We start from the raw sequence: 22,890 nt of genomic DNA, 5'->3' as shown, positions 1-22,890 counted from the left end.
GTAAAGTTATGTGTGTAATAAGGCCACTTATTTTACTGAGGAAAGATTTCATGGGATTAAGTGAGCTCCAAAGTGGAGTTTCAAAAGGGAGACAAGGCACTGGTTAAATGGGAAAGGGGCAGTGGAGGTCAGAGGATAGGGTCAGGTCCATGTTTTTGTGAATAGAGCTGAAATTCTAAAGATGGTGATCACTAGAGAAGAGAGAGGAGAAGGCGGTTAGGGAGGCTCTCACATGATTTAAGGATGAGCATGAAGTGATAGTTGAAAATTTCAGATCTGAAGTTTCCAGGAATAGCATCTGTCTAAAAGATGTAAGAAATGTCTGTGGAAGTGACACAGTTTGGTTAGTCATGTGTCTCCACATATTTTGCAAATAATCTTGGGTGGCTACTTCACTTATTTCTGCCTCTGGCCACCTTATTTGTAAATTGGGATTAATAAGATGCCTTTCTAATGGGTTCGTGAAAATTAAGTGAGTTAATTTGGCCAACCGGAGCCTGCAGCATACCATGTGCTGTATAGGCATTTGCTGTTACGCATATGATTGTTGTCACTTACCACGTGGCTTCTCCATGCTAGTGTTTGGGACTCAGCAATGAGGAAGTTCCCTACTACACCTGCCTGAAATGCCAAGTCCTTGTGATGAGTGGAACATCCGACTTCCCCAAGTGTGCTGGGGAAGGAGTCCCAAGTAGATGACATTTGGTTGCTGTCATCACAGTTGTTTGGAAGTGGCTTATCTAATCTGGAATGAAAGAAAGGGCCTTCCAGGGAGAGGGCCCAGCTTTTGTCAAGGTGAAGAGGTTTAAAGGGGGATGAGGGTAATTGGGGAAACACACGCAATTCCATGTGCCTGCCTGTGCTGAGGCTGTGTGGAGGGGAAGATGTGGCTTGAGCAGAGGCTGAGGCACAGTAAGTGTGTCCTGCGTCTTGGTGGCCCACGTGTATGAAAGAGGAGAGAGAGGCCTGGAAGATGGATTGGGGCTAGATTGGCCATGGGGTCAGGGTAGGGGCTTGGGCTAGGCACCTGTCAGATATAAAGACTTTTCTTCTTGAGGGAACAGGCACAGGTCAGGGTCTTAGACTGATTTTGGTAGCAGCATGTGAATGTTCAAGGTGGGGTTGGAGAAAGAGAGAGAGGGTTAGGGGTGAGGGTGGCATATAAAATCTCTTGACATTTCTATCCCAGTAAAATAATTGAAACTTGGTGGTGTGTCTTACACTTTTACCTTAGGAAAGGGGTTAGTAAATGATAGCTTGAGGCCAAATCAGGCCCACAGCCTTTTTTTTTTTTTTTAATATATATAAATAAAGTTTTATTGGAACACAGCCTGGCTCAGTCATTTATGTATTGTGTGTGGCTGATTTAGTGCTACCACAGCAAAGTCGAGTGGTTTGCAACAGAGACCATATAGCCAGCAAAGACGAAAACATTTTCTGTTTGGTCCTTTAAGAAAATGGTGACATCTTTTTTAGAACATGGCTCTTAGTATTTAGTGGTGCATTCTAGAAAAGTTAGCATAGAAGAGTTCAGACAAATTGGTACATGTGCAGTCTAAGAAAGATTTGGCCATTAATACTCTATAATCAGAAGGCCTTGTTTAAGAAGATGTTGACCCACCCCCATGGAAATCAAGATTACATGATGTTGGGCATTCACAGTGGTTTGGCCATAGATTGAAATCAAGATTAGAGATGATTGATGGGTGGCTGTAGAGAGCAGAGACAAAGGTGGTGGGAGGTTCAGGCTCAAGAACTGAAATTTCCATTGTTTAAGAGGACATGCAGTTTTACCGCCCAAAACCTCTTTGGCCTATTACAACTTTTTTCTATAATATGTGCATGCATTACTTATGTATCAGGCATCGTATTATTTCATCCAAACTTATATAATGTTATATAATATACTATGTTAGTATGGTTATATTTTGTTAATATAACTTTGTTAATATATAACTTTGTAATGTTATAAATATACTATATTAGTATAGTTATATTTTATTAATATAAAATAAATATATCATTTTGTATATGCAACATATAAATTGACACTCTTTGTCAATTTATAAAAGCTCAGTAAATGCTAGGAACTTTGGTAAGCACTGTGTATTATTTAACTGAATTCTGACAATGGGTTGATGTTATTATACCAACATTTTTATTATACCAACATTTTTTAGAGGAAGAGCCTGAAGCTGGTCTAGGTTAAGTAGGTGGATCAAGGTTATCCAGGGTATGTACCCCTCACACACAGGCCTTTCTGAGTCAAACCGGCTCTTGTAAATTTCAGGACGGGCTGTTGACTTAAAGATGAACTGAGCAGCCTATTCCTTCTAATGGTTTCAGGAGGGTGAGGATGGGGGGGAGAAAACCAAGTGCACAAAAAACAGGGAGGGAGTGTGGAGCTGAAGACGAGCACAGGCTCTGAAGTCAAGTCTAGCTGGATTGCAGGCCTGGCTTTACTGCCTGCCGGCCACATGGCATTGGCCAGGTCATACAGACACTCTGAATGTTACAATCTATACATTGGGGGATGTGACATCTCCCTTGTTAACTTGTAAAGGATCTATACTTGTGCCTGGCACTGAGCAGGACACTCAGTCCCTGGTCACTGCTGCTGTGTGACCACCTACTGCCTGGGCCACTGCACCTGCATTCACACTCATCATCATTCTCCTTCTTGTACCATTGTTACTAAACTTCCACCGATACCGTGGTTATTATTAGTGACAGCAGTCGTCAGAATGACTCAAGGAATCAATAGATGATAAACAAAAGCATAGTAGTTACTTAAGTCCTCGATTGGATCAACAGCAATAGTGCTATGTTACTTTCAGTAGCTTTTGAGCATTTGCCGTGGCAGGGTGTCTATTCTAGCCACTGCACAGAATTAAAACATCAATAAGTCATTTCCTGTTTTAGCTAGCATATCAACTAGTTTGGCCTTTGCACCACGCATTCTTCATCAGCCATATATCGAAGAAGGAGAGAGAAGGTTGGGAGGTAAAGAGTTGGTGCACATTGGGAGCAGACTTTTTTTTTTTTAAATAATTATGTGTTTTATTAATTAATTTATTTATTTTATTGTTGGGGATTCATTGAGGGTACAAGGGAGCAGACTTTTTTGATGGCACATAACTCTAGAAGAGTGGTCAGGACCTAAATATTTTCAGGATGCTTTGAGGATTATATGGTGCATTTACTGCATCTCCAGATAACCCTAGTCTCCTTGTGTCTTCTGATAGGCTTATCACCTTATTTACAGGGGCAGATCATTATTAGGATTTTATTTTCATGGCATCTTACAAGATGGCCATTAGACTATTATTGGGCACTGTCTACGGCCATACCAACCTGAACGCGCCCAATCTCGTCTGATCTCGGAAGCTAAGCAGGGTCGGGCCTGGTTAGTACTTGGATGGGAGACTATTACTGGGCACCTTCATGAGGGGCTGGGTAAGCAATGGGACCCTGATCCCTGTCCCCAGACAGGCCAGTCTACATAAAAATGGTTTATGGTTTATACAGATTCTTGCTCAGAAGGTAGATACTCATGGCAACCTTGAAAATGGAACTCTCCCCACCTCTAAGATGAAGACTGACTTGTGACAGTTTGATATTCCTTTATAAAATAGCAACCTGGACAAATACACTTTTCTGCACATTTATTATAGCCACATGTTTATATTTATAGGAGAAGTGTTGCTAATTCCTCTGTTAACAGGTCATATTCAGATTCTATTTTTACTTTGGCACAAAATTGCTGAAGAGAAACTTTTTTTTTTTTGGTTTTTGGCTGGGGCTAGGTTTGAACCTGCCACCTCTGGCATATAGGACGGGCGCCTTACTCCTTGAGCCACAGGTGCCGCCCAAACACTTACCTTTTTTTTGGCTGGGGCTGGGTTTGAACCCACCACCTCCAGCATATGGGGCCGGCGCCCTACTCCTTTGAGCCATAGGCACCACCCTGAAGAGAAACATTTTAAGGCAAGTGTAGTGATTATAGCATACGAATCACTACATATTGAACTGTATATTGAATAAACTTTCTGAGCCTAAGAAGGAGCTTAAACTGACAGGAACACAGTTATCTTCAATTCTGTATTGTTTACATAAGATTTCTTCAAATCCAATTTTTATTGTATAGTACTTACTGCTTTAATGTTTCTCTCTTTTTTTTTTTTTTTGGCTAAATTGTAAAAAGACAATGCCTTAAATAAAAAGACAATGTATTTGAATTTTTGGTGAAATCTAATCACTGCTAAAATAACTAATTTTGTTCAAGGCCAAATGAATTTCTTAGGAGTTATGAATATTTTCAAACAAAACTGTGGAATGCAGTCACTTACATTTTGTGACGTCATGGGGAAGTAGAAGACTTTGTTTTTAAGTAACAGTACTTTATAAGTATCAAATAAACATTCATTAGATCTCACCAAATAGCCTTGTAAGGGCAAAACTCAAAATTGAGCCTTATTTGAGGTCATTTATCAGTGGCTAATACAAAGAATTTGAATTTAAAAATGACACGGTTGGGTGGCGCCTGTGGCTCAGTGAGCAGGGCGCCAGCCCCATATACCGAGGGTGGTGGGTTCAAACCCAGCCCCGGCCAAACTGCAACAAAAAAATGGCCGGGCGTTGTGGCGGGTGCCTGTGGTCCCAGCTACTCGGGAGGCTGAGGCAAGAGAATCGCCTAAGCCCAGGAGTTAGAGGTTGCTGTGAGCTGTGTGAGGCCACGGCACTCTACCGAGGGCAATAAAGTGAAACTCTGTCTCTACAAAAAAAAAAGAAAAAGAAAAATGACACGGTTTTATACAGTTAAATCACAAATAAAACAATTCTTATTTTGGTATATTTAGTTTGCTAATATTAACTGGTTTTGATCTCACATATAGTTGAATTAACAATAACAGCTTGTTCATGCCTACAAAAGCAAAATTAAATGAGCACTGAAGTAATCTTTGTGGTGGTTCTAGGAAAATGGCCATTTAAGCTTAAATTATCCAGATTGTTTGGCAGTTTCTTTATTAAATATGAAAAAAAAACCCTAGTCATTTCTTGTTACCACGAGGCTATCATCATTGTTTATGTAGACTCTCGTATTTCATTCTTTTTCAGCTATATTTTATACTGAGTTTTCAAAATCATTATCACAGCTTGTACTTTTTATCTGGAAGTAGAGTAGAGGACCTGAAATCATTCACAGTTTCCGATGCATCTTGTAAAGGATAATCATCAGGTTATAGTGTGGACTATTTATTGAGGGAGAGAGGAAAGAGGAGGGTAAGGTCCGTGCTGGACATCACTTCCGAGGAACATTTTACACGTTGTTTCATCTGCTTCTGGTAACCCTATCGTACATCTTTGATTAGCCCCTTTTTATAGAGGAGGAAAATAAGATTTAAGCAATTACATAACCAAATCACATTGCTTGGATGCCTTTGAACTCTAGTTCGACCTGATCCATCTGACCTGAAAGCCCTTCCTCTTCCTCAATATGTTTAAATTCTACTTCTCACTTTTTATGAATATTATGTGCATGGCACATTTAATATAGAAATAAGAAGTATTGACCACAAGCCCCTTAAAAGAAAATATTTTCTAAATGATAATCTCAATTATTTGCACTTCCTCACAGCACAGTAACAATCTGTGAAGTCTCTGATTTGCAAGATAGCTTTGCCATCTTGTCCTTCTAAGTTCCCCAGTCTTCTTTTGCTGAAACCAAGCATAGGACAGAAATCAAAAAACCATAAAGGTGCATACTTGAACCTTGGGGGATCTGGAATAAAGTCTGTCCAAAGACTGACCTTCAATTTTGAGCTCTGAAGTTCCAAAGTGGACAGGTGGAAATAGTGTGTTCTTCATTGCCCTTTGGTGTGAGGTATTTTCTAGGTTGCAGAGTAAGTGCCAACAGCAGCAAAATTATCGCCCCTACTGCTACTGTAGTAAGTCAGCAACGGGTCCTTCTGTGGTCAGAATGGCAAATTCAGCAGCAGCTATTCGACAGGGATTTACAGAAACTTCCCCATGGCTGTTAGGAATCTTATTCAGCAGTGTCTTTGAAAACCCAATTCTTTGCAGAATTAACTATGTAGAAATGACCTCCGTTGTGATTAAAAAAAAAAAAAAAAACAAGTGTTTACAACAAATCTAATTTGTAATTTCTCTCAATGTATATTTTTGTGCTGAACACTGCAAAATCTATTAGGTACCTATGTGTATATCCAGCATTCATAAGTTTTAAAGTGGTTTATACTTTTATTTCCATATTAACATAAAAAAATTCCTGGCTTTATAGAGTCAGTTCGCCATACAAAGCCACTATACATCACTTAGGTTTGTGCTGAAAGAATGGAATTGCAGCTGTGTGAGTACTAGAATACCCAAACATGAATTAGACTCACAAGCATTTGGCAATAGTTCAGAAAAGGAGCTTAATCTGGTTTCATCTGAGACTGCTTTTCTCTGTTCTGCAACATCCCCCCAAGATGTTGTGTCTGATATCGGATCTCAACGTAATGGGAGTGACGACGCAAAATCAGAGAGAGCCCTGAGAAACCGGGGCACCCTGGCTTTTCTCTAGAGAATTTGTTTTTCCTCCTACTTCTTCTCCCCCTCCCCCTTTCTCAGGTTCCAACTCTGAAACTCAAGGTCATTCACCTATTAGATGAATTAATTATAAGCCAAAAAAAAGCAGCATTCATCGTACTCTGATCTCACTCATATCTATAATTAAGGGTAAATATAATCTTCCTTTTTAGAAATGTACCACCCACCCATTACATTTAAAGCGCTGACTGAAATGAAATAATAGTTCAGAGCAAGATGATTTTAGTTTAACAAGAAAAAAGTTGATAATTTAAGCTTCAAGCAGTTAGTTCTATTTTGATTACCATTCAGTTATAAATCTAATTTGAGAGATACGCTGCTTTTCTGTTACTCAAGTTTAATTCATGCTTTACATCTTAGTTGCATAAGCAAAGTTCAGTGTTTGATCAAGGATGTTAAGCAGATCTCCCCAAAAGGAATAGAGCACAGTCGAGAAGGTGTGAGGAAGACAGTCTGAGGCCCAGATCTGATGTAAAACAAAACAATATTTAATTGAAAAAGACACTCCCATAATGCTGTATTTGGCATTCGAATGGCTGAGTTAGGACTGGCTATTTGTTGGAGATTGGGTTGCAAGGGGTGACCCCCAAAACATGGTTGGCAAAGTCCCCGGTGTATTTTATTCTTTGGTTACGGTATTTTAAATCTTGAAATTGTTTGCCTACAGAAGAAAACAAGGAGTGAATAAGGGGAAGGGCTTGTCTCATCACAAGATGGACAGTTAAGCAAAACACTACACTCTGGGTTTAAGATTTACAGGTTAGATCTTTGAGCTGCCACATCTTGTTTCCAGTATTTCCTGGCAGATTCAGGCAGCTTTACTACTGGGACCCAGCATAACCGCAGAACAGGAGCTTGCACAATGCGAAAAACCTAAGACCATTATAATCCTATTTAAGGCAAGGATGAATTTGCCCATTTTGAAAGTAGACTTCGTTTTTAAACTGAACTTTTATTAACCATAAATTTATCTTCAGATATATACACACACACACGTAGGTAAATTCACATTATAAATGAAGTCCTTGTTTTATTACCTTAAAAGCAAATGCCGTTAACTTTTAAAAATTCTTAAAGATTTTTCAGCCAGTGGAAAAATTTGTTATCTTTCTCATTGCTGCAGAGTGTTAAGTATGTGACGTCAAGGCCAAACAATAGTAAATGGTCATTGTTCATTTTACAAGTAGACGCTACAATAAGGACCCATATATTTTTATCTTCGTTTTCCCTAAGGGGGTGTTTAAGGCCCCGTTAAATGTGAGGAAATGTTTGTTTTTGTTGCTTTAGAAGAATGATTCTATTGTCTAAGAGAAAAAGAAAAGGGAACAAACAGGTACAAAGAAAGAAACAGGAATGTTGTCTTTGTGGGAAAAAAGAAAAAAGGATCAGGAGCCATGAAGGTTCCTAAGTGCTATCTGGTCTTAGTAGTACCGTGTCCCTTTACGAAGCATATGTGACCTTACGTGCAAGAGTTAGATGTGTGATTTATTTACAACTGGCCCATGAAATGATTTCTTTTAAATTCCCAACAATAAGGTCAACCACAAGCTGGTAGCTATTTTGTAGTTATCATTTAATATTTTCCACAGCTCCATTGTGAATGCTGCTACAACACAGGATAGCAAGTGTGTTTGTTTTGAGGTTGACCTACTGAACGCATTTACTTTCTTGGGAGTGAAAACCTTTGCCACCAGGACCAACAAATGGTTAAGCTAATTAAAAAAAGATAAGCAAGCATTTCAACATATTTGCTCAGCCCTTTTCTGAATATGTTGTATATTTTTAGAAAAATGAAAAGATGACGAAATTGTCTAGAATATAAAGTGTTTAGCAAACTCCTTTTTCCAGTGAAATGAAGATTCACTTGTAGATTTACCAAACTGTGAAGGAGGTCGTGATTTCAAATAATTTACAAGTTTATTGATGGAAATTTCAAGGAAAACTTGGACTAGGACTTAAATAAATATGGTCTGTTCGTAAAAAGTGCCAAGAGTGAAATGCAGGTTGAGATTCTAAAATTTTGGAACGCCACTCCTAGAATGATAAAGAAATTATTTGATGTTACACTGTTAGATTCCTGATTTACAGAAGACTTTATTATGAGTATTGTATTTTACTTGGTCCTTGTGTAGCATTTTAATATCTTTCTTAAATTCAGAAGAGGATGCAGTTGAGCACACAGATGTCAGGTTTTTATCTAGTAAATAATTTTTTTTATCAGATACTATGTGGTGCATATTAAGATACTAGCAAAGAGTTTGTTACTGAAAATGTGCTTTGAACCTGAAATCTCATCCTTGCAGTTTTATTTTAAAGTAACGCTTATTATTACATCTCTTGAAAAAGTCTTCAACTGGAGTCAGTGAAGTGGAGCTTGTCAGTAGCTGGGTAGCCTTTATCTCTCACTCATCCAACGCTCACAAAAATCCCTGAGAATCGAGAGATTCTCTTTATGATATTTAGCTATATGGTGGTAGAGAGGGGAGGTTTGAATTTTTTATTTTCCAGCTTATGGGTCATATTTGACCAACTGCTTTCACTAGAAGACATGCCACTTTGTTGAGCTATTTAGGAATCAAAAAGACTGTCTTAATTTAAAACAAGGACCCTTTGTTTTAGTTGGTGACTGCCTTGTGAAATTTTTCAGTTCTCAGCGGGTTAACCAGGGAACAGGGGCAGAGTCATAATTGGCCTATTTAGAGTATTTTGCATGTGAATAGTGTGTTAGTGAAGCATCCCTAAGTCTGTTGTGAGTGACATGGTGATTAGAATTTAGATTAGGGAAAACACATTCTGTACTTTATCAAGGACAGTAATTAGTTCAGTCAGTAAAAGTTGATTACAAGTAACGATAAAGTTAGATTTTTAGTACTTAATTTTAAAATTTCTTTATTAAACAGTAAATTTGTTCTTAATATAAATGGTACTATCTACTCTTGTTTTATTGCATATCAGAATAATTAAAAGAACAATGTGTTCAATGCAGAGTGTAATCAGGCGATTTATATATTATGGGTAAGTTTCTATGTAGTTTTTAGAAAATGCAGCATTATATAATCTTTCTTATGTCATCATTTTTGAAAGCGTAGCAATGTGTCACATGTGATTTAGTTAATGGTATTTGTGAAAGTTTTCTTGTGTTCAGGTAAATGCTTTATCTTTATGCGTTTTAGCTTCTGATGGTCCTCAAGAGGCCATTCTCAAGTCCTTTGATGTGTTAAAACTGTTAGAGTGCCTACTTTTTCTATAATTTTGGGAGTTAGTGTGAGGATTTGAATTTCCTCTTGGCTCAGTTGGCATTTTCTCTGTTGTGGGTGCTGTGTAAATTTGTGGGGGATCACCGTGTGCCGGTACTGAGAGGCAGGGCTCTCAGAGGAGTTGATAGTCTACACTCACCCCCAGGGTGAGCAGCCGGGGGAAGTTGTGTGCTGTTCACAAAATGAGATTCTTCTTGGTTCTTGTTAAGCAATGGCATGAACAGTTCCCAAATAGGAGCCTAAATTCTAGAGAAAGAAAACATTAGTCTTACATAAATGCCATTTTTTAAATGAAATTAAAACGTGAGTCATCTTAAAAGACCTTAAAAAAAATACCGTTTCAAGGGAATCATCATCTTTTCCTGTTAGAAGTAAAGAAAGGAAAATTCACAAACTCAATGATGGCTTCTTAGACTGCTTTTCTTTTTTGGTTTTTGTTTTGTTTTAATTGTTTCCGCTTAGCAGATGCTGTTTTCTTTATTGCATTGGTTTAAGTACTAACAATCAGTTGGGGGGTGGTGAATGTAAAAAATTAACCTTATATGTTTGTTTTCCCTTTTTTAACCTCGTAGCAGAGTCTCCTTGGAGGTGACATGGATATGGGCAACCCAGGAACCCTTTCACCCACCAAACCTGGTTCCCAGTACTATCAGTACCCTAACAGTAACCCCCGAAGGAGACCTCTTCACAGTAGTACCATGGGTAAGGTGTTCCTCTGTTCAGATGCCTGATTTTTCATAAGTCTTCATCTTTCTTTTTGTAATATCACTTTCTCATCTTCCTCTCTCTCCATACCCCCCTCTCTGAAACCCATCAAATCTGGCCCAGGTCTCAGGCAGGTGACTCCCTGCCAGTAGTCCATGGTGGTGGTGGTGGGAGGGATGTTAACCACTTAGAGTAGCAGAACTTTTTTATTTCTGCTAAAAAACACTGTTTATGTCTGCTTGTCTCTTGGTTGGATGTATAAGAAACTTTTTTTTAAAAAAATCAAAGCAGTAAAAAGTTAAAAAATCTTCATATTCATAAAGAAAGGAAAGTTTGATTTCTGCTAGAGTAAGAGGTGATAGTGGGAACTGCAGTTGGCTGAGCTGATGTTGTAAGGAAATGTGGTCTACTCTAAGAGCCCTCGTGGTTTAAAACGTTTTAGTCAGGAAAATGCACACATAGGAGCTCACAGCATGTTCGTTTTCTTTCAGAGGTACAGACAAAGAAAGTTCGAAAAGTTCCTCCAGGTTTGCCATCTTCAGTAAGTACTGCTGCATCCTGCTTCGTATTTCGTTTATTTTGTTCTGTTTCGTACTGATGCAAAAGAGAGAGAAGTGAATGAGCTTCCATGCGCCCAGAGCAGCATGTTTATCTAGAAGGTGGGTGAGGTAGGAGCGACCTGCACGTCCAGCTGCCTGACCCACGTTGGAGTGATTAATTGCACAGCCTGGAAGACTGGGTGGCCATGTTGATATTCAGCAGGTTAAGCTCTAAAAGAGAGCCTTGAAAAGGGGCCTGAAGTTGGAGAGGAGTTTTACCTGTGCAGGGCTTTCAAGAGAATGAGTATTAGTTTCATGTGTTGGTTAAATTCTTTGTCAGTATTATGATGATTTATGGATTTGCATGCGAAAGGAGATTTGTGGAGAGGATTTAGGAAAAATTTACATGGGTTTCAGCCCAGAGTGCAGGAAGAATGTCTCTATTTTCTAGAGAGGTTGCTGAATAAAGGCTGCAGAGGTAGCTGCATCAGTAGCCATTTGTGTCTGTAATACCAGGTGACAGCTAGAAGAATCCAGCTATAACTAAAAGCATTCTGGGTCTTTTTAGCAGTTGGAGCTACAGGCAGGAGTTGCTGAGTCCTCCACTTCCCCACCCCCAACGGAGCAGAGTTCAAGACGTTGATCACAGCCAAATACATGATTTCTTATTTTGAATTCTTACATACATTTTGAAATTTTGTATATATTGTCAAATTTGATTTTCCTAGATAATTTTACTTAATTTTATTTAGGACTGGTCTAATTTCTAGTAGTTTTCTCCTTCTGTAAAATCAAAAATATTATTTCCCCTGTTCTTTTTCTGTTTCTTCCTTCCTCCTTTTTTTCATTCTTCCTTCCTGTGATGTATACAGAGGATTTTAATTTCACTCTGTAGAGTACTGAGTAGTCTTTGAAAAGAATGCTAATGAAGCTTATTATAAGTTTTATACTTAAAGTAAAATTATATTAGATTTCTGGAAGTATATTACTAATCAGCACACACATATTAGTTTTATTTCATTTTTAATAAATTAGAAGAATAATGGGTTTTGCAAATGTGCAAAGATTAGATTAACCCACACACCTGTGTATTTGACTTGATTTCAGTTCAGCTCATCCAAAAAATTATTAAACGAATATATCAGAATAAGTCTTATCAGAAAAAAAGCAAATTGGGTATGCTGATTATCATAGACTTGGTAATGTTGAAGAAGCATCGCAAAATTATCCATAAATATAGAAAAATATTATGTAAATAAAATTGCCAATGGGATATAAAATAGTCATTTTGGGCTATCAGTAAGTCACTTAAAAGGGTACTGAGTTGTTTCTTTGAATTCTGTGTTGTTTTGAAATTGACTAATATCCCAAAGGTTTTTAATGAACATATTTTAAGCTGGAAGTTAGTAGGGGATGTGATTTAGATGAAACTTTAGCTTTGAATAGAATTTACGACAGCTTCAAATTATACAGTCCTGTCAGCTGTTTACATTTTAAACATGCCTGCGTCTCATATGGACATTATTTGATACATTAAGTGGACCTCTGAATATTCTGAAATGATCAAGGAACTCTGTGCTGTAAAAGCCTCATATTAAAAGCAGTTTGTTTTTTCCAGTGCTGAGATGATGCAGAGAGCCACACAGTTTCTGAGGAGTGCATTGGTGTGGCACCGGATGTTATCTGCATGCTTACTCATTGTCAACAACAGTTTTTCATAATTCATTATAAAGTTTTAAAGTATTTTTCCTATAGCCAACCTTTTTTTCTTTGCTATCAGGGCAGTTTATCTGTTGCTAGTGTGTTGTGAAATGTGCAGAAATAATAGAAGTGTCTTTCCTTTCTTGCCAGTAAACAAAATTCAGGAATTATAAATTTAGTTGGTGTTATATTTAATTTTTGGCTTTTAATGGTCCGTTTAGGATTTTCTCTTCTTAGAGAATTTATCTTGGCTAAATCTTTTAATGGTCCTAATGGAAAATTTTGGTAAATAACCCTTTCCTTGAAAGACAGAGAGAAGAAAAATTTAATTAAAAATGGAACATTTGTTTTATTTTTTTTTTGAACAAGGAAAATCAGATAGTTTAAGTAATTTTAGAATCCAATCATTCATTTACTCATTACTTAAAAAAAAAAATCTCAGCCCTATTTCCATAGCTTTCACTTAATTCCTATTAGCTTTATTATATGCATTGCTTATTACTTGTAACAAGATCCCCATGTCTTACCACCCCACAAAATATATATTTGAACTTGATTCCTAAAAAACAGTCTGTATCAAACACTATAACACTTTTGCCCCAATAGCTCTATATTTCTATAGTTTTAGACTCTGCCATTCCTATTCCTTTTTTAAGTTCCTAATACAATTACAACTATTTGTTTGATAAGGGAGACTTCTAAAACTTATTTTAATGAGTCTGAGTATTTGTCTAACAGACACTAAAAGATTGGGGATAACAATAGATTTATTGGAGAGCTTATGACTAGATAAAGACATTTATATGTTTTATTCGATACATATTTGCCATGATAACTAGTAATAAATCTGTCACAATCTGTTGTGGCAACTCACTTTTTCTCCCTTTTTGAATGCACCCTCTCTCTTCCCTAAGATAAAACAAAGACAGCTAAATGGTGACATTCCATAATCAGATTTCTTAGGAACGGTTACTGTCATACGGAGACTGCACTTCTTTTGCCACCATTAAGCTATCAGGGAGGGGATTGCCTGGCCCTGTTTTGAAAACACGTCCGGCATCTTCTGTGGGAGAGAGAAAACGTAAGCCTGGCCCGACATCATGCCATGGACGAACTGGCAGGACGCAGGGATGTGCGCTTGTGCTGCACCGAGAGACCTGGAGTCACAGTAGAAGCATGACGCGGGGTGGGGTGGGAAGAACATCCTGCAGGTCTGCAGACACCAGTGCCATGGAGGGAAGGAAGACAGTCAGACCCTCTGGAGCACATAGGCCTGTAGTTAGGAGTAAGGTGATTTTTTTTTTGTTTGGTTTTTGTTTTATTTTAAGAAGAAGCCTTAAAATAATGACTATCTAATTGCCCATGAGAGCTCTGCTTATAACTTACTGCAGAATATTTTTATGTTCTCGGTTCACATTTAAGTATGTTGCCCTTTTGAGTCACATCCCAATTTCTCGTAGCCCTCATCATTTGAGAAGACTTCGGTAATACGTTGTTTATTTGTGGATGACAGAATTGACTTGGCATGTGTAATCTCTTAAATCTACACGTGAACTTCTTGTGTTGTTAGCTTTCTACATCTTGGTTTTCTATTTTAAACCATATTTCATTTTAAACTTATTGTCACTCTGCGACTTCACTGCTCATTCCAGCTATTTTTTATCTTCGTGTAACCTTAATAATCAGACACATTGAATCAGGAATTCATGCAGGGAAAAATGTACTATGTGAAATGATGCTTTGGAAAAAATGATTCATGGTTCTGAACAGAAATTAACATGAAAGTGCAAAAGTCTAGAAAGCAGCAAAAAAATTCATTTCGTTCGGTTTTTAGATATTTTCATCACACATAGAAAAAAAGAAACTCAATAAAGATAGCATCTTTTGGAAACTTTATCGTGCCCACCAAAAACACACACAAACACATAAAACCTTGACCTTCTTGTATTTTGGAATATTTCCCAATTATTTACATTTTATCAGAAACCGTTAACTACAACCTTTCTACTTCAAACACTGGGGAAATTTGTTTCCACTTTGAATCTGGTTTGAAACTTTTCCTAATGGTCTCACTTTGACCTCAGTTGGGATTTCTTAAACTTCAGATTTCTCTGGAAATATGAAGGTTTATTCTTAGAAATAGTTTGTGACCTATCTTATCTTCAGTGATCTTTTTCAAACTGTACTTTTCAGTACAGACTATTTTCTGTGTTAAATTGTAGGGTTTTTGTGTTTTGCTTTAAAATGCAGGAGGATCTGGCAAGCTTGTTTTAAGTGGTCAAAGATGATTTTGGGCACATGGATTTTAAGGAAAACAATCTCTACTACGGATTCTAAAATAAGATTTGGACAGTCCAAGGAAATTTGAGACACAAATTACTGCATAGGTAGATTTGAAAAAAAAAAAACTCATTGTGTATAAGATGCCAGGTTTATTAATTTTCATAGAGAACGAATTCTTAAATGAAATTTAACCTTTTAAGTTTGGCTTAAAGTTTCTTTTACAGAAGACAAAACCTTTTTTATTAGGGGTCTCGGGAAAAACGAAGATTGCTAATGGCGTTAAGTGCCCCTGTGTTTTCCATTATATAAAAACCCTCATCTTTGCAGATTTCAAACATGATATTCAATCCATATCTTAAACTATTTTGGAAAAAACTTCCTACCCCCAGAAGCTTAAAGAAATGAAAAGTAATTTAAAAGAGAAATTGGTAAATAGTTTTATATTTAGTAGAGGCCCAGAAACCATATTGAAAATTCAGCACTGAAGTCAGAAATGCACAGTTTCTTCCAAAACTTTTGAAACTGATCATAGGGAAATCAGAACAGTGCCTTTTCATGTCGAGAAAATTTTAACTTGAATAATAATGCAGCTTTCTTTAAAAATTCATATTAAAATATTGTATCTATCGCAAGTGAACCCTGTATCTGCTAGCTGGACTCCATCCTATGAAGCAGAGTCTAGAAGTAGTCCATTGTGTGGGAAGAAATAACAGCAGGGGCCTCTTCAAGGTCCATTCTTGGAGAGGTAGATACTTGGTGAAGAGGCGTGACTGGGGGAGCTCCCAGTATTCAACTTCGAACTTAAGAGTGCAGAATTTCTAATTTAAGATATTAAAATAGAGGGGCGGCGCCTGTGGCTCAGTGAGTAGGGCGCTGGTCCCATATGCTGAGGGTGGCAGGTTCAAACCCAGCCCCGGCCAAACTGCAACAAAAAAATAGCCGGGCGTTGTAGCGGGCGCCTGTAGTCCCAGCTGCTCGGGAGGCTGAGGCAGGAGAATCGCGTAACCTCAGGAGTTGGAGGTTGCTGTGAGCCGTGTGATGCCACAGCACTGTACTGAGGGCACTAAAGTGAGACTCCGTCTCTACCAAAAAAAAAAAGATATTAAAATAGAAAGGTTGAATATTAAAATTGTGCTTATCAATTATGAAAATATATAGGCAAGGAGAAGGATAGGATAGCACAAATAAATCATCCCAAAGAGGACAAAGACTATTTATTATTCACCCAATTTACAAAGCATATCTAACACGGGAAATGCCGTGAGAGATGAGAAAATACTTGTCACAAAGAAAATATTTAATTTTGTGTGTGGTTAATGCAGAATTTGCCAAACCAAAGGCTTTAAAGTTCATCATGTGTCTGGTTTCTGTGAAAACTAATCTCATCTTTCCCATGGCACCTTGAGGCTAGAGGTTGTGTTTTTAATGAATCGCTGGTATATGAAACAAAAGAGGATCTTTATATTTGTTTTTATCAGGAGTTCTTATCCCATCAACAATATTTTTAAAAAAATTCACTTTAATATACTAGGGAATTAGGCAATCCCCTCTGCCAGAAGTTACTAGGAAATTTTTGTATTTTTGTCTGGAATTTTGAAAAAATGGGCTCCCTCGTCCACCATTCTCCTTTGCCTTCAAGCCCAATCCTGTACCTTTTGATAATGAAGGATCCTAGTGTGGTTATTTTAAATAGAGAAAGAAAAGAAATGTAAGGGAGAAGAAGAAAACACATAAGTTAAGGATGGATGAAAGCTTTGTGTATTTTAGAGCTGTTCCTGGATTATCATTGCAGTTGAAAAGGTTGTGTGTCTGAAACACTCAAACAAAACACCACCACTTCATTCTTTCCACCGGAGACATGCCTTCCTGGCCAACAGTGTCCCATTTTTCTTCTCTGCAAACTCTTCTCAGGTGGCATGCATCCTAGATCCCACCATTCCCCAAGATGTGTTTTTATTTTTAAGCAACTCTTCAGAAGGCTATCTTACTTGCTTAGAACTGATCAGGACTTTTGTGATGATCTTACAGCCGGAGCAGTGGCGTTCAATGTGAAACTGGACTCATTTGTCAAGAAAGGAGAAATACATTTCAGGGACCTGTTAATTCTGAGCCTTATTTTATCACTTTCACTGAAGGGTATATTTTGATGTGAAATTTTGGACTCCATCTGAGTGGTTTAATTACTGAGAAAACTAAGAAACCCCAGCAAGACTGCTTTACCTGGAGAGAAGTACAACAGGGATTACATGTATTTTAAATTTATAAAATCTTGCTATGTAGCGTCTGACTTCACTGTGAATTTATTTTAGGTTTATAGACTAATATAGATGCTTGGCCTGATACTTGGATGAATACCATTTTTTCAACTTTTATAATTTCATCAATTGAACCATTAGTTTTATTTTCTAATGTAGTGAAATTTTGTTTTGATCCTTTTCCTTGATCACGGCCAACATGTGCATTGTCAAGGTGTGTTTTCTTGGTTTCAAACAATTTTAACGTTTTTAAGTAATAAATCGGAGTCAGAACTCGGAGGGCTAAATTTAAGACTCTCTCAGAAAATGTGGCAATAATCCTAAAAGAATAAGTAGTCTCTTCAAAAATAGCCCAAGTTGTATTTTGCAAAGGCAAAATAAAAACGGTCGGGCTGTTGACAGACACCTGCTTTGTTTTTGTTTTGTTTTGTTTTGTTTTTACATAAATTGCACTGAATTCTAAAAGTAAACATTAAGTGTGTCTCAAAGCAAAAGCACGGGACGTTCAGTGTTGATTCGTTCCCATCGTCCCAAGGTGTGTTTGTGTATACGCGAGTCTGCTCAGTCTAAAGGAGTAAGAACTCGTATAAAATGCAGAATTGTAGTTTTAAATACTCAATTATTTTATCTCTAAAGAGCAGCTTATGGATGACTTCTTTTTTTTTTTTTAAGTTGCAGCTGCTGCATAGGTGTGGAGCTATTTGAGGAGTTCTATGCTTTGGTTAGGCATACACTCCCTCTGCAGAGAAGTTAAGGTAGTGCAGAAGACTGCATTTTGTAAAATTTCAGGGTTGAAAATAAAGACGATTTAAGTTTTAATGAAAGAATATGAGAGATCTATTTCGAACGGAACATTTTAAGAATTACATTGAAATGGTTTAGTGACACCCACTGTTGTCTGTCTTGTCTAACGCTGTCATCTGAGGAATTAATTAATCATCAGTACGGTACTAGGGCTGATGCTGGATATATAAGCACTCGCTGGTGTAATAAGAAGCAGTGCTGTGTGTGTGTTAAATTTCATGAAATTTATTTTGATTATTCAGTGGAACCAAAGAATAGGAACATTTCCTTCGTGAAGCTCTCTTCATAACAAACTGTAAAGAAAATTTCTTGGTGTGTTGCCATATGTCACTTGTGATGAAAGGGCATTGCCTTTGTGAAATGTGGATTCATAGTAGAAAGACTTACATTTTCTCAGAGAAATGACCTTCGTGGTACATTTAATCATGAGAACTAGTGTCATTCCACACACACACACACACTGTCATCCTTACTATGTGATGTTATCGTTTAGGGATGTTGATGTCTTCCGAGAAAGAGCACCAAACTGTCTGCAGCAGCCTCCCCCTCCCAACCCGTCTCATTCTAAATATGCCTCCTGGATTATACTTATAATAATATTGTAATGGCTTTCATTCCACCGATTGGCATAGTATATCATTATATCATTAGCTGCTATGAGAAAGCAGTTTCAAGTAGGTGACTGATTCTTAGCGCTAATGTTTTCAAGTAACCCTGTTTGGGGAACTGGGTTGTTTCACAGGTGCTCAGGTGTATTAACACAGGGTACAATAATATTTTCTGACTTGCTCATTATGAAATAAACTTGTAGTACAAAATCATCCAATAATAAGTGGAGTATAAAAACTGGGGCTTCCCATCATGAGAAAGTATAATAACTCGAGATGTTAAAAGATGGGGTAAAAATAAAATTTGTCCAAGGGTACTAACAGAACTTATTCATTTCTCATTAGTACTAAAGCTGAGGTTTTATAAGAATGGCCATGGCATGATAATTCAGGCTTGTTGATTCAATTTAAATTTTCAAACCATTAAGCTAAATGGAAACTAAACATTTCTGTAACTATTACGCTATGTGGAAGTATTATTATGGAAAAGAAAGTTATGAATTCTGTCATTGAATACTGAAGTGTATGTTTCAGAGGTGAACTTTTATTGCCCAAACCTTGTGGCTCCTCATATAGTGTCTTTATCTGAGTTTTATTTTTAGAGGTATGCAGGACATCGGCACGTATGATGTGTGGCTTAATCGATATAGCTGGGCAAAAGAAAACAGAACGAAGCATATTTATTATGAGCAGATATAGTTGAGATTTCAAAATTCAAACCCCAATAAGTAATTATTTTACAAACAAGTGCCATTTTGTTTTCCCTTTTGTAAATTACATCAACAACCTCTCTGTTAAGTGAAACCCTGCAGTAACAGGATCTCCACAGGTGGACAGAGAAGAAAACATGTCATAAGTTTTCATTTATTTGTACCTTCCTTTCTTCATTTATACGGAATCAAGGTGTATTTTTCAACTAAACTAAAAATGAGACACACCATGTAACGTAGAACATGCCTTTCTTTTCAATATGTTCTTATTTAATTTATGAAGCCTTGCAACTAAGAGCTTTACATGTTTGAGGAAATTTGCAGCCTTGTGTTGCTGGCATTCCAATTTGGGGAGCATTTGAAGGAGCATAACGTCCGGCCTTTTAAGAAAATCTTACAGTCAAAAAGTCAAATGACCCCTCCAGTGTATGTAACAAATGGAATTTTCACCCTGTAAGCTGATGATGGGGGTGCGTAGTCCCCCAGTGGTCATCACCTCGAGGAGGGTAAGGGACATGTTTTATGGACTTTTTTTTGTCCCACGGAAGCCAAACTCACTGCTTTACACATATTACTTTCAAATATATTTCCAGTACATAAATGTAACAGTGGTTGTAGGAGGGTGGGACTAACACTGTGCTAGAAATAAAAGGCCATCCCTAATTTAATGTCTGATAACCTGAACTTAGAGAGTGGCTGCGGCTAGTTCAGAAACCTAACTGACAGTTGTGGACAATTTCATTGTCTGCAAAACAGGTAGAAATGAGTGACTGTGTGATGAGATGATGTTGATACACTAATAAAAAAAAAAAAAGCTTCATCATCATAGTGCTTATTCTGTGCCAGGCACTGTTTTAAGCACTTTGCATCTATTAAGTAATTTCATCCTATAAAAATACTCATTATTGATGGGTAAAGAAACCAAGACACAGAGAGGTGAAGAAAGATGCCTGAGGTCACACAGCTGGCACGTGGCGGAGCTGGGGTTGCGACTTGGGGGGACCTGTCTCCAGTCTCTACGTTTTCTGTGTTCAACCGTGATACTACCTACCTTGCAAGATGTTTGGCGAGAACACTCTGTAAACCAAAAAGCTCTCTATAGCTGGGTTGTTGTTAACTTAGCAAGTATTTGGCTATCTGGAATAAACGAATATTTAGAAATTTCATTTCATTGAGAAAAGACCCTCAATACTGCTATATAATATTAATGTAGAACTTCTGCCCAGGCGGGTCAGTTGGGCCAGGCGGTATGGGAAGAGAGCGTTTGTGTAGCAGAGGCAGTGTGTCTGTACACAGGTTACCAGCGTGCATTCTGATCAGCTGGGTTTGTGGGTGGCGTTGCCACTTCCCAGCTATGTGTAAGGCCTGCCCGTAATATCCTCGAATATTACATATTTTGTTATACATAATAGTACTAATGAGCACTGTCAGTGCTAATGACAGGGGAGCTACTTTTATTTTGGCACTTGGAAAAAAAAATCTCACACGGCAGCTAATTGAGAGTAGGTAGGGGTACAATGGAAACCAAGACCAGGTTCTCCAGTCACACACGGGAGCATTGAACTTAACAGAGGCCACTTACTTTTTCTGAAATTATGAAGTATTGCAAACCCCTTTTCTACCTCTTTGTCTTTACAGCCCCATCTCTATCAAGCCAAGACACTTGGTCAGCTGTTCTGATCGTTACACTTAGCTGTGTAAAGTTTATGCAGGGAGTGTGGACTTGGTCTTTTCTCTTTTCCAATGGGACATCAGGCCAAGATGCCCAGAGCTCTTCATAATGTGATTCTCTCTGCCCAGTAATTTGTTTATGTCTAAATCAGCCCTGCTTGTAAGCGATATGGAGATACATGCTCTTTCTTTCATTTCGTATCAGTGGGATCTCATAATAGGCCAGAGTGCTGCGCGGGACCCCACGAAAAGCGGAGGTTAGGCCTAAGGTTTTCTCTTTGTCTGACAGGTGGGAGAAGTGTGGACTAGCCGGGCCTGTATGGCGGGTTGTTTCTCTTATAAAGTGAAACAGAGTTCGGTTTGTTGGAACTGTTCAGGTAGATTTCTGACATTAAACAGGAATATCTGTACAGATGTGTTAAGGTAAAGTCAAAGACTAATATATCTTTGTCATTGTAATGTATTGATGTAATGTATCTTTTCTCAATGCCATTGTTGAATTCCCAAAAGCAGAGGTATTTTTGATTGTCAGCTATGGGGAGCTCATAATCACTCCTCTTTACATTTAAAGGAAAAGGCATCTGCTGAAGGTGAGGGGTGGGGGAGCTGGGAGTGGGAGCATGGTCTCAGTATTCCACAGTGAATGTCTTTTCCCAGCCAATTTTGATGTGTAGAAAAACCAGGCACCAAGTTAGAGTCCTCCTCCTGGAAGGTCCCTTTTGGCTGGTGAACCCTGAGCCTCTTCCTGCTCAGGGACTGTTGTGTTGGTTCACAGAGACAGTCTTTCCCTGGGAAGCAGAGAGATCGATTCAGCGGCCCCTCATTTGTAGTCATTGCCACCTGGTGGATTACGAAGGATACTGGTTTTCATCGAACTTCCCCTTCAGTTTGGTTTTTTATGGTAGGTACACGTTGGCCATGGATTGCTGTGTTCCTCACCAAAAGGATCCTCATTTGTTCAGCAACACCTCACTTCTCCACTCACAGTTCATTTATGATTCTGATGAGAGTGTTTTTTCAGGAAACACACATTTCACTTTTTGACCTAAGAGCATCTGTTAGAATTTTTTTTTAAATACTACTTTGGCATTCTGAAAGTGTTAATGTCTTTCATATCTGTTTAATGCTATTTAGGGATATTTATGATCACCTCTTGGTTACTCAGGGTAAAGTGTGTCGCAATTTTTTTTAAACAGACAGGAAAGCATTCACATGAGGAAACAGATTGCTTTAAACATGTGCTTCCTGTGACAGTAAAAAGAACAAATTAGATTTAACACTGTGTAATGAATGCATAAATGTGTACGTTTAAGCTCTGAAAAGCTTTATGTTCAGTTCTGGTCACAACAAAAATTGAGTCACCTGTAAAAATTAAAGATGCCTTGGGTACTCTCAGACTCCGGAATTGCCTAGCCATTGCAGTCCTCACCTGATCATACCTGTTTGGAATCACAGAAGGCATTCTATATTAATGCTGGAGAGGACTAGACTGTTACAAGGCACAATCAGAGGTTAAACCAGGTTAGAGTCTGATTCTTTGCATTTAGCAAAGAAATTAGAATGCGCTGGAGAGGGGGAGAGTTTTACTATCATCTTCCTCCCTAAGAATCAAGGGGGAAAATCCAGTCTTCTGAACCCCAGATATTCTCCTCTTTCATGAAAGGAAGAGAAGAAAATCTGATGTTTACTTACTGGCATTTACTACAATTAAATTGTATAAGAAAATGACTCCTTTTCTTACGTAA

At 37.9% G+C, this 22,890-nt stretch overlaps 1 protein-coding gene across 9 annotated transcripts in view; it reads left to right on the top strand.

The window, feature by feature from the left end:
• Positions 1–22,890, top strand: part of TCF4 (transcription factor 4) — a 375,650-nt gene that overhangs the window by 226,280 nt on the left and 126,480 nt on the right. For all 9 annotated transcript variants that reach the window (XM_053571075.1, XM_053571071.1, XM_053571076.1 and 6 more), the window contains 2 exons: positions 10,442–10,571; positions 11,066–11,115. In XM_053571075.1, the coding sequence (XP_053427050.1) occupies positions 10,442–10,571; positions 11,066–11,115 (180 nt within the window). The remainder of the gene's footprint in view (positions 1–10,441; positions 10,572–11,065; positions 11,116–22,890) is intronic.

This window comes from Nycticebus coucang, chromosome 19 (genome assembly GCF_027406575.1).
Source record: "Nycticebus coucang isolate mNycCou1 chromosome 19, mNycCou1.pri, whole genome shotgun sequence".
NCBI lineage: Eukaryota > Metazoa > Chordata > Mammalia > Primates > Lorisidae > Nycticebus > Nycticebus coucang.
This window is presented reverse-complemented; position numbering and strand designations above follow the sequence as displayed.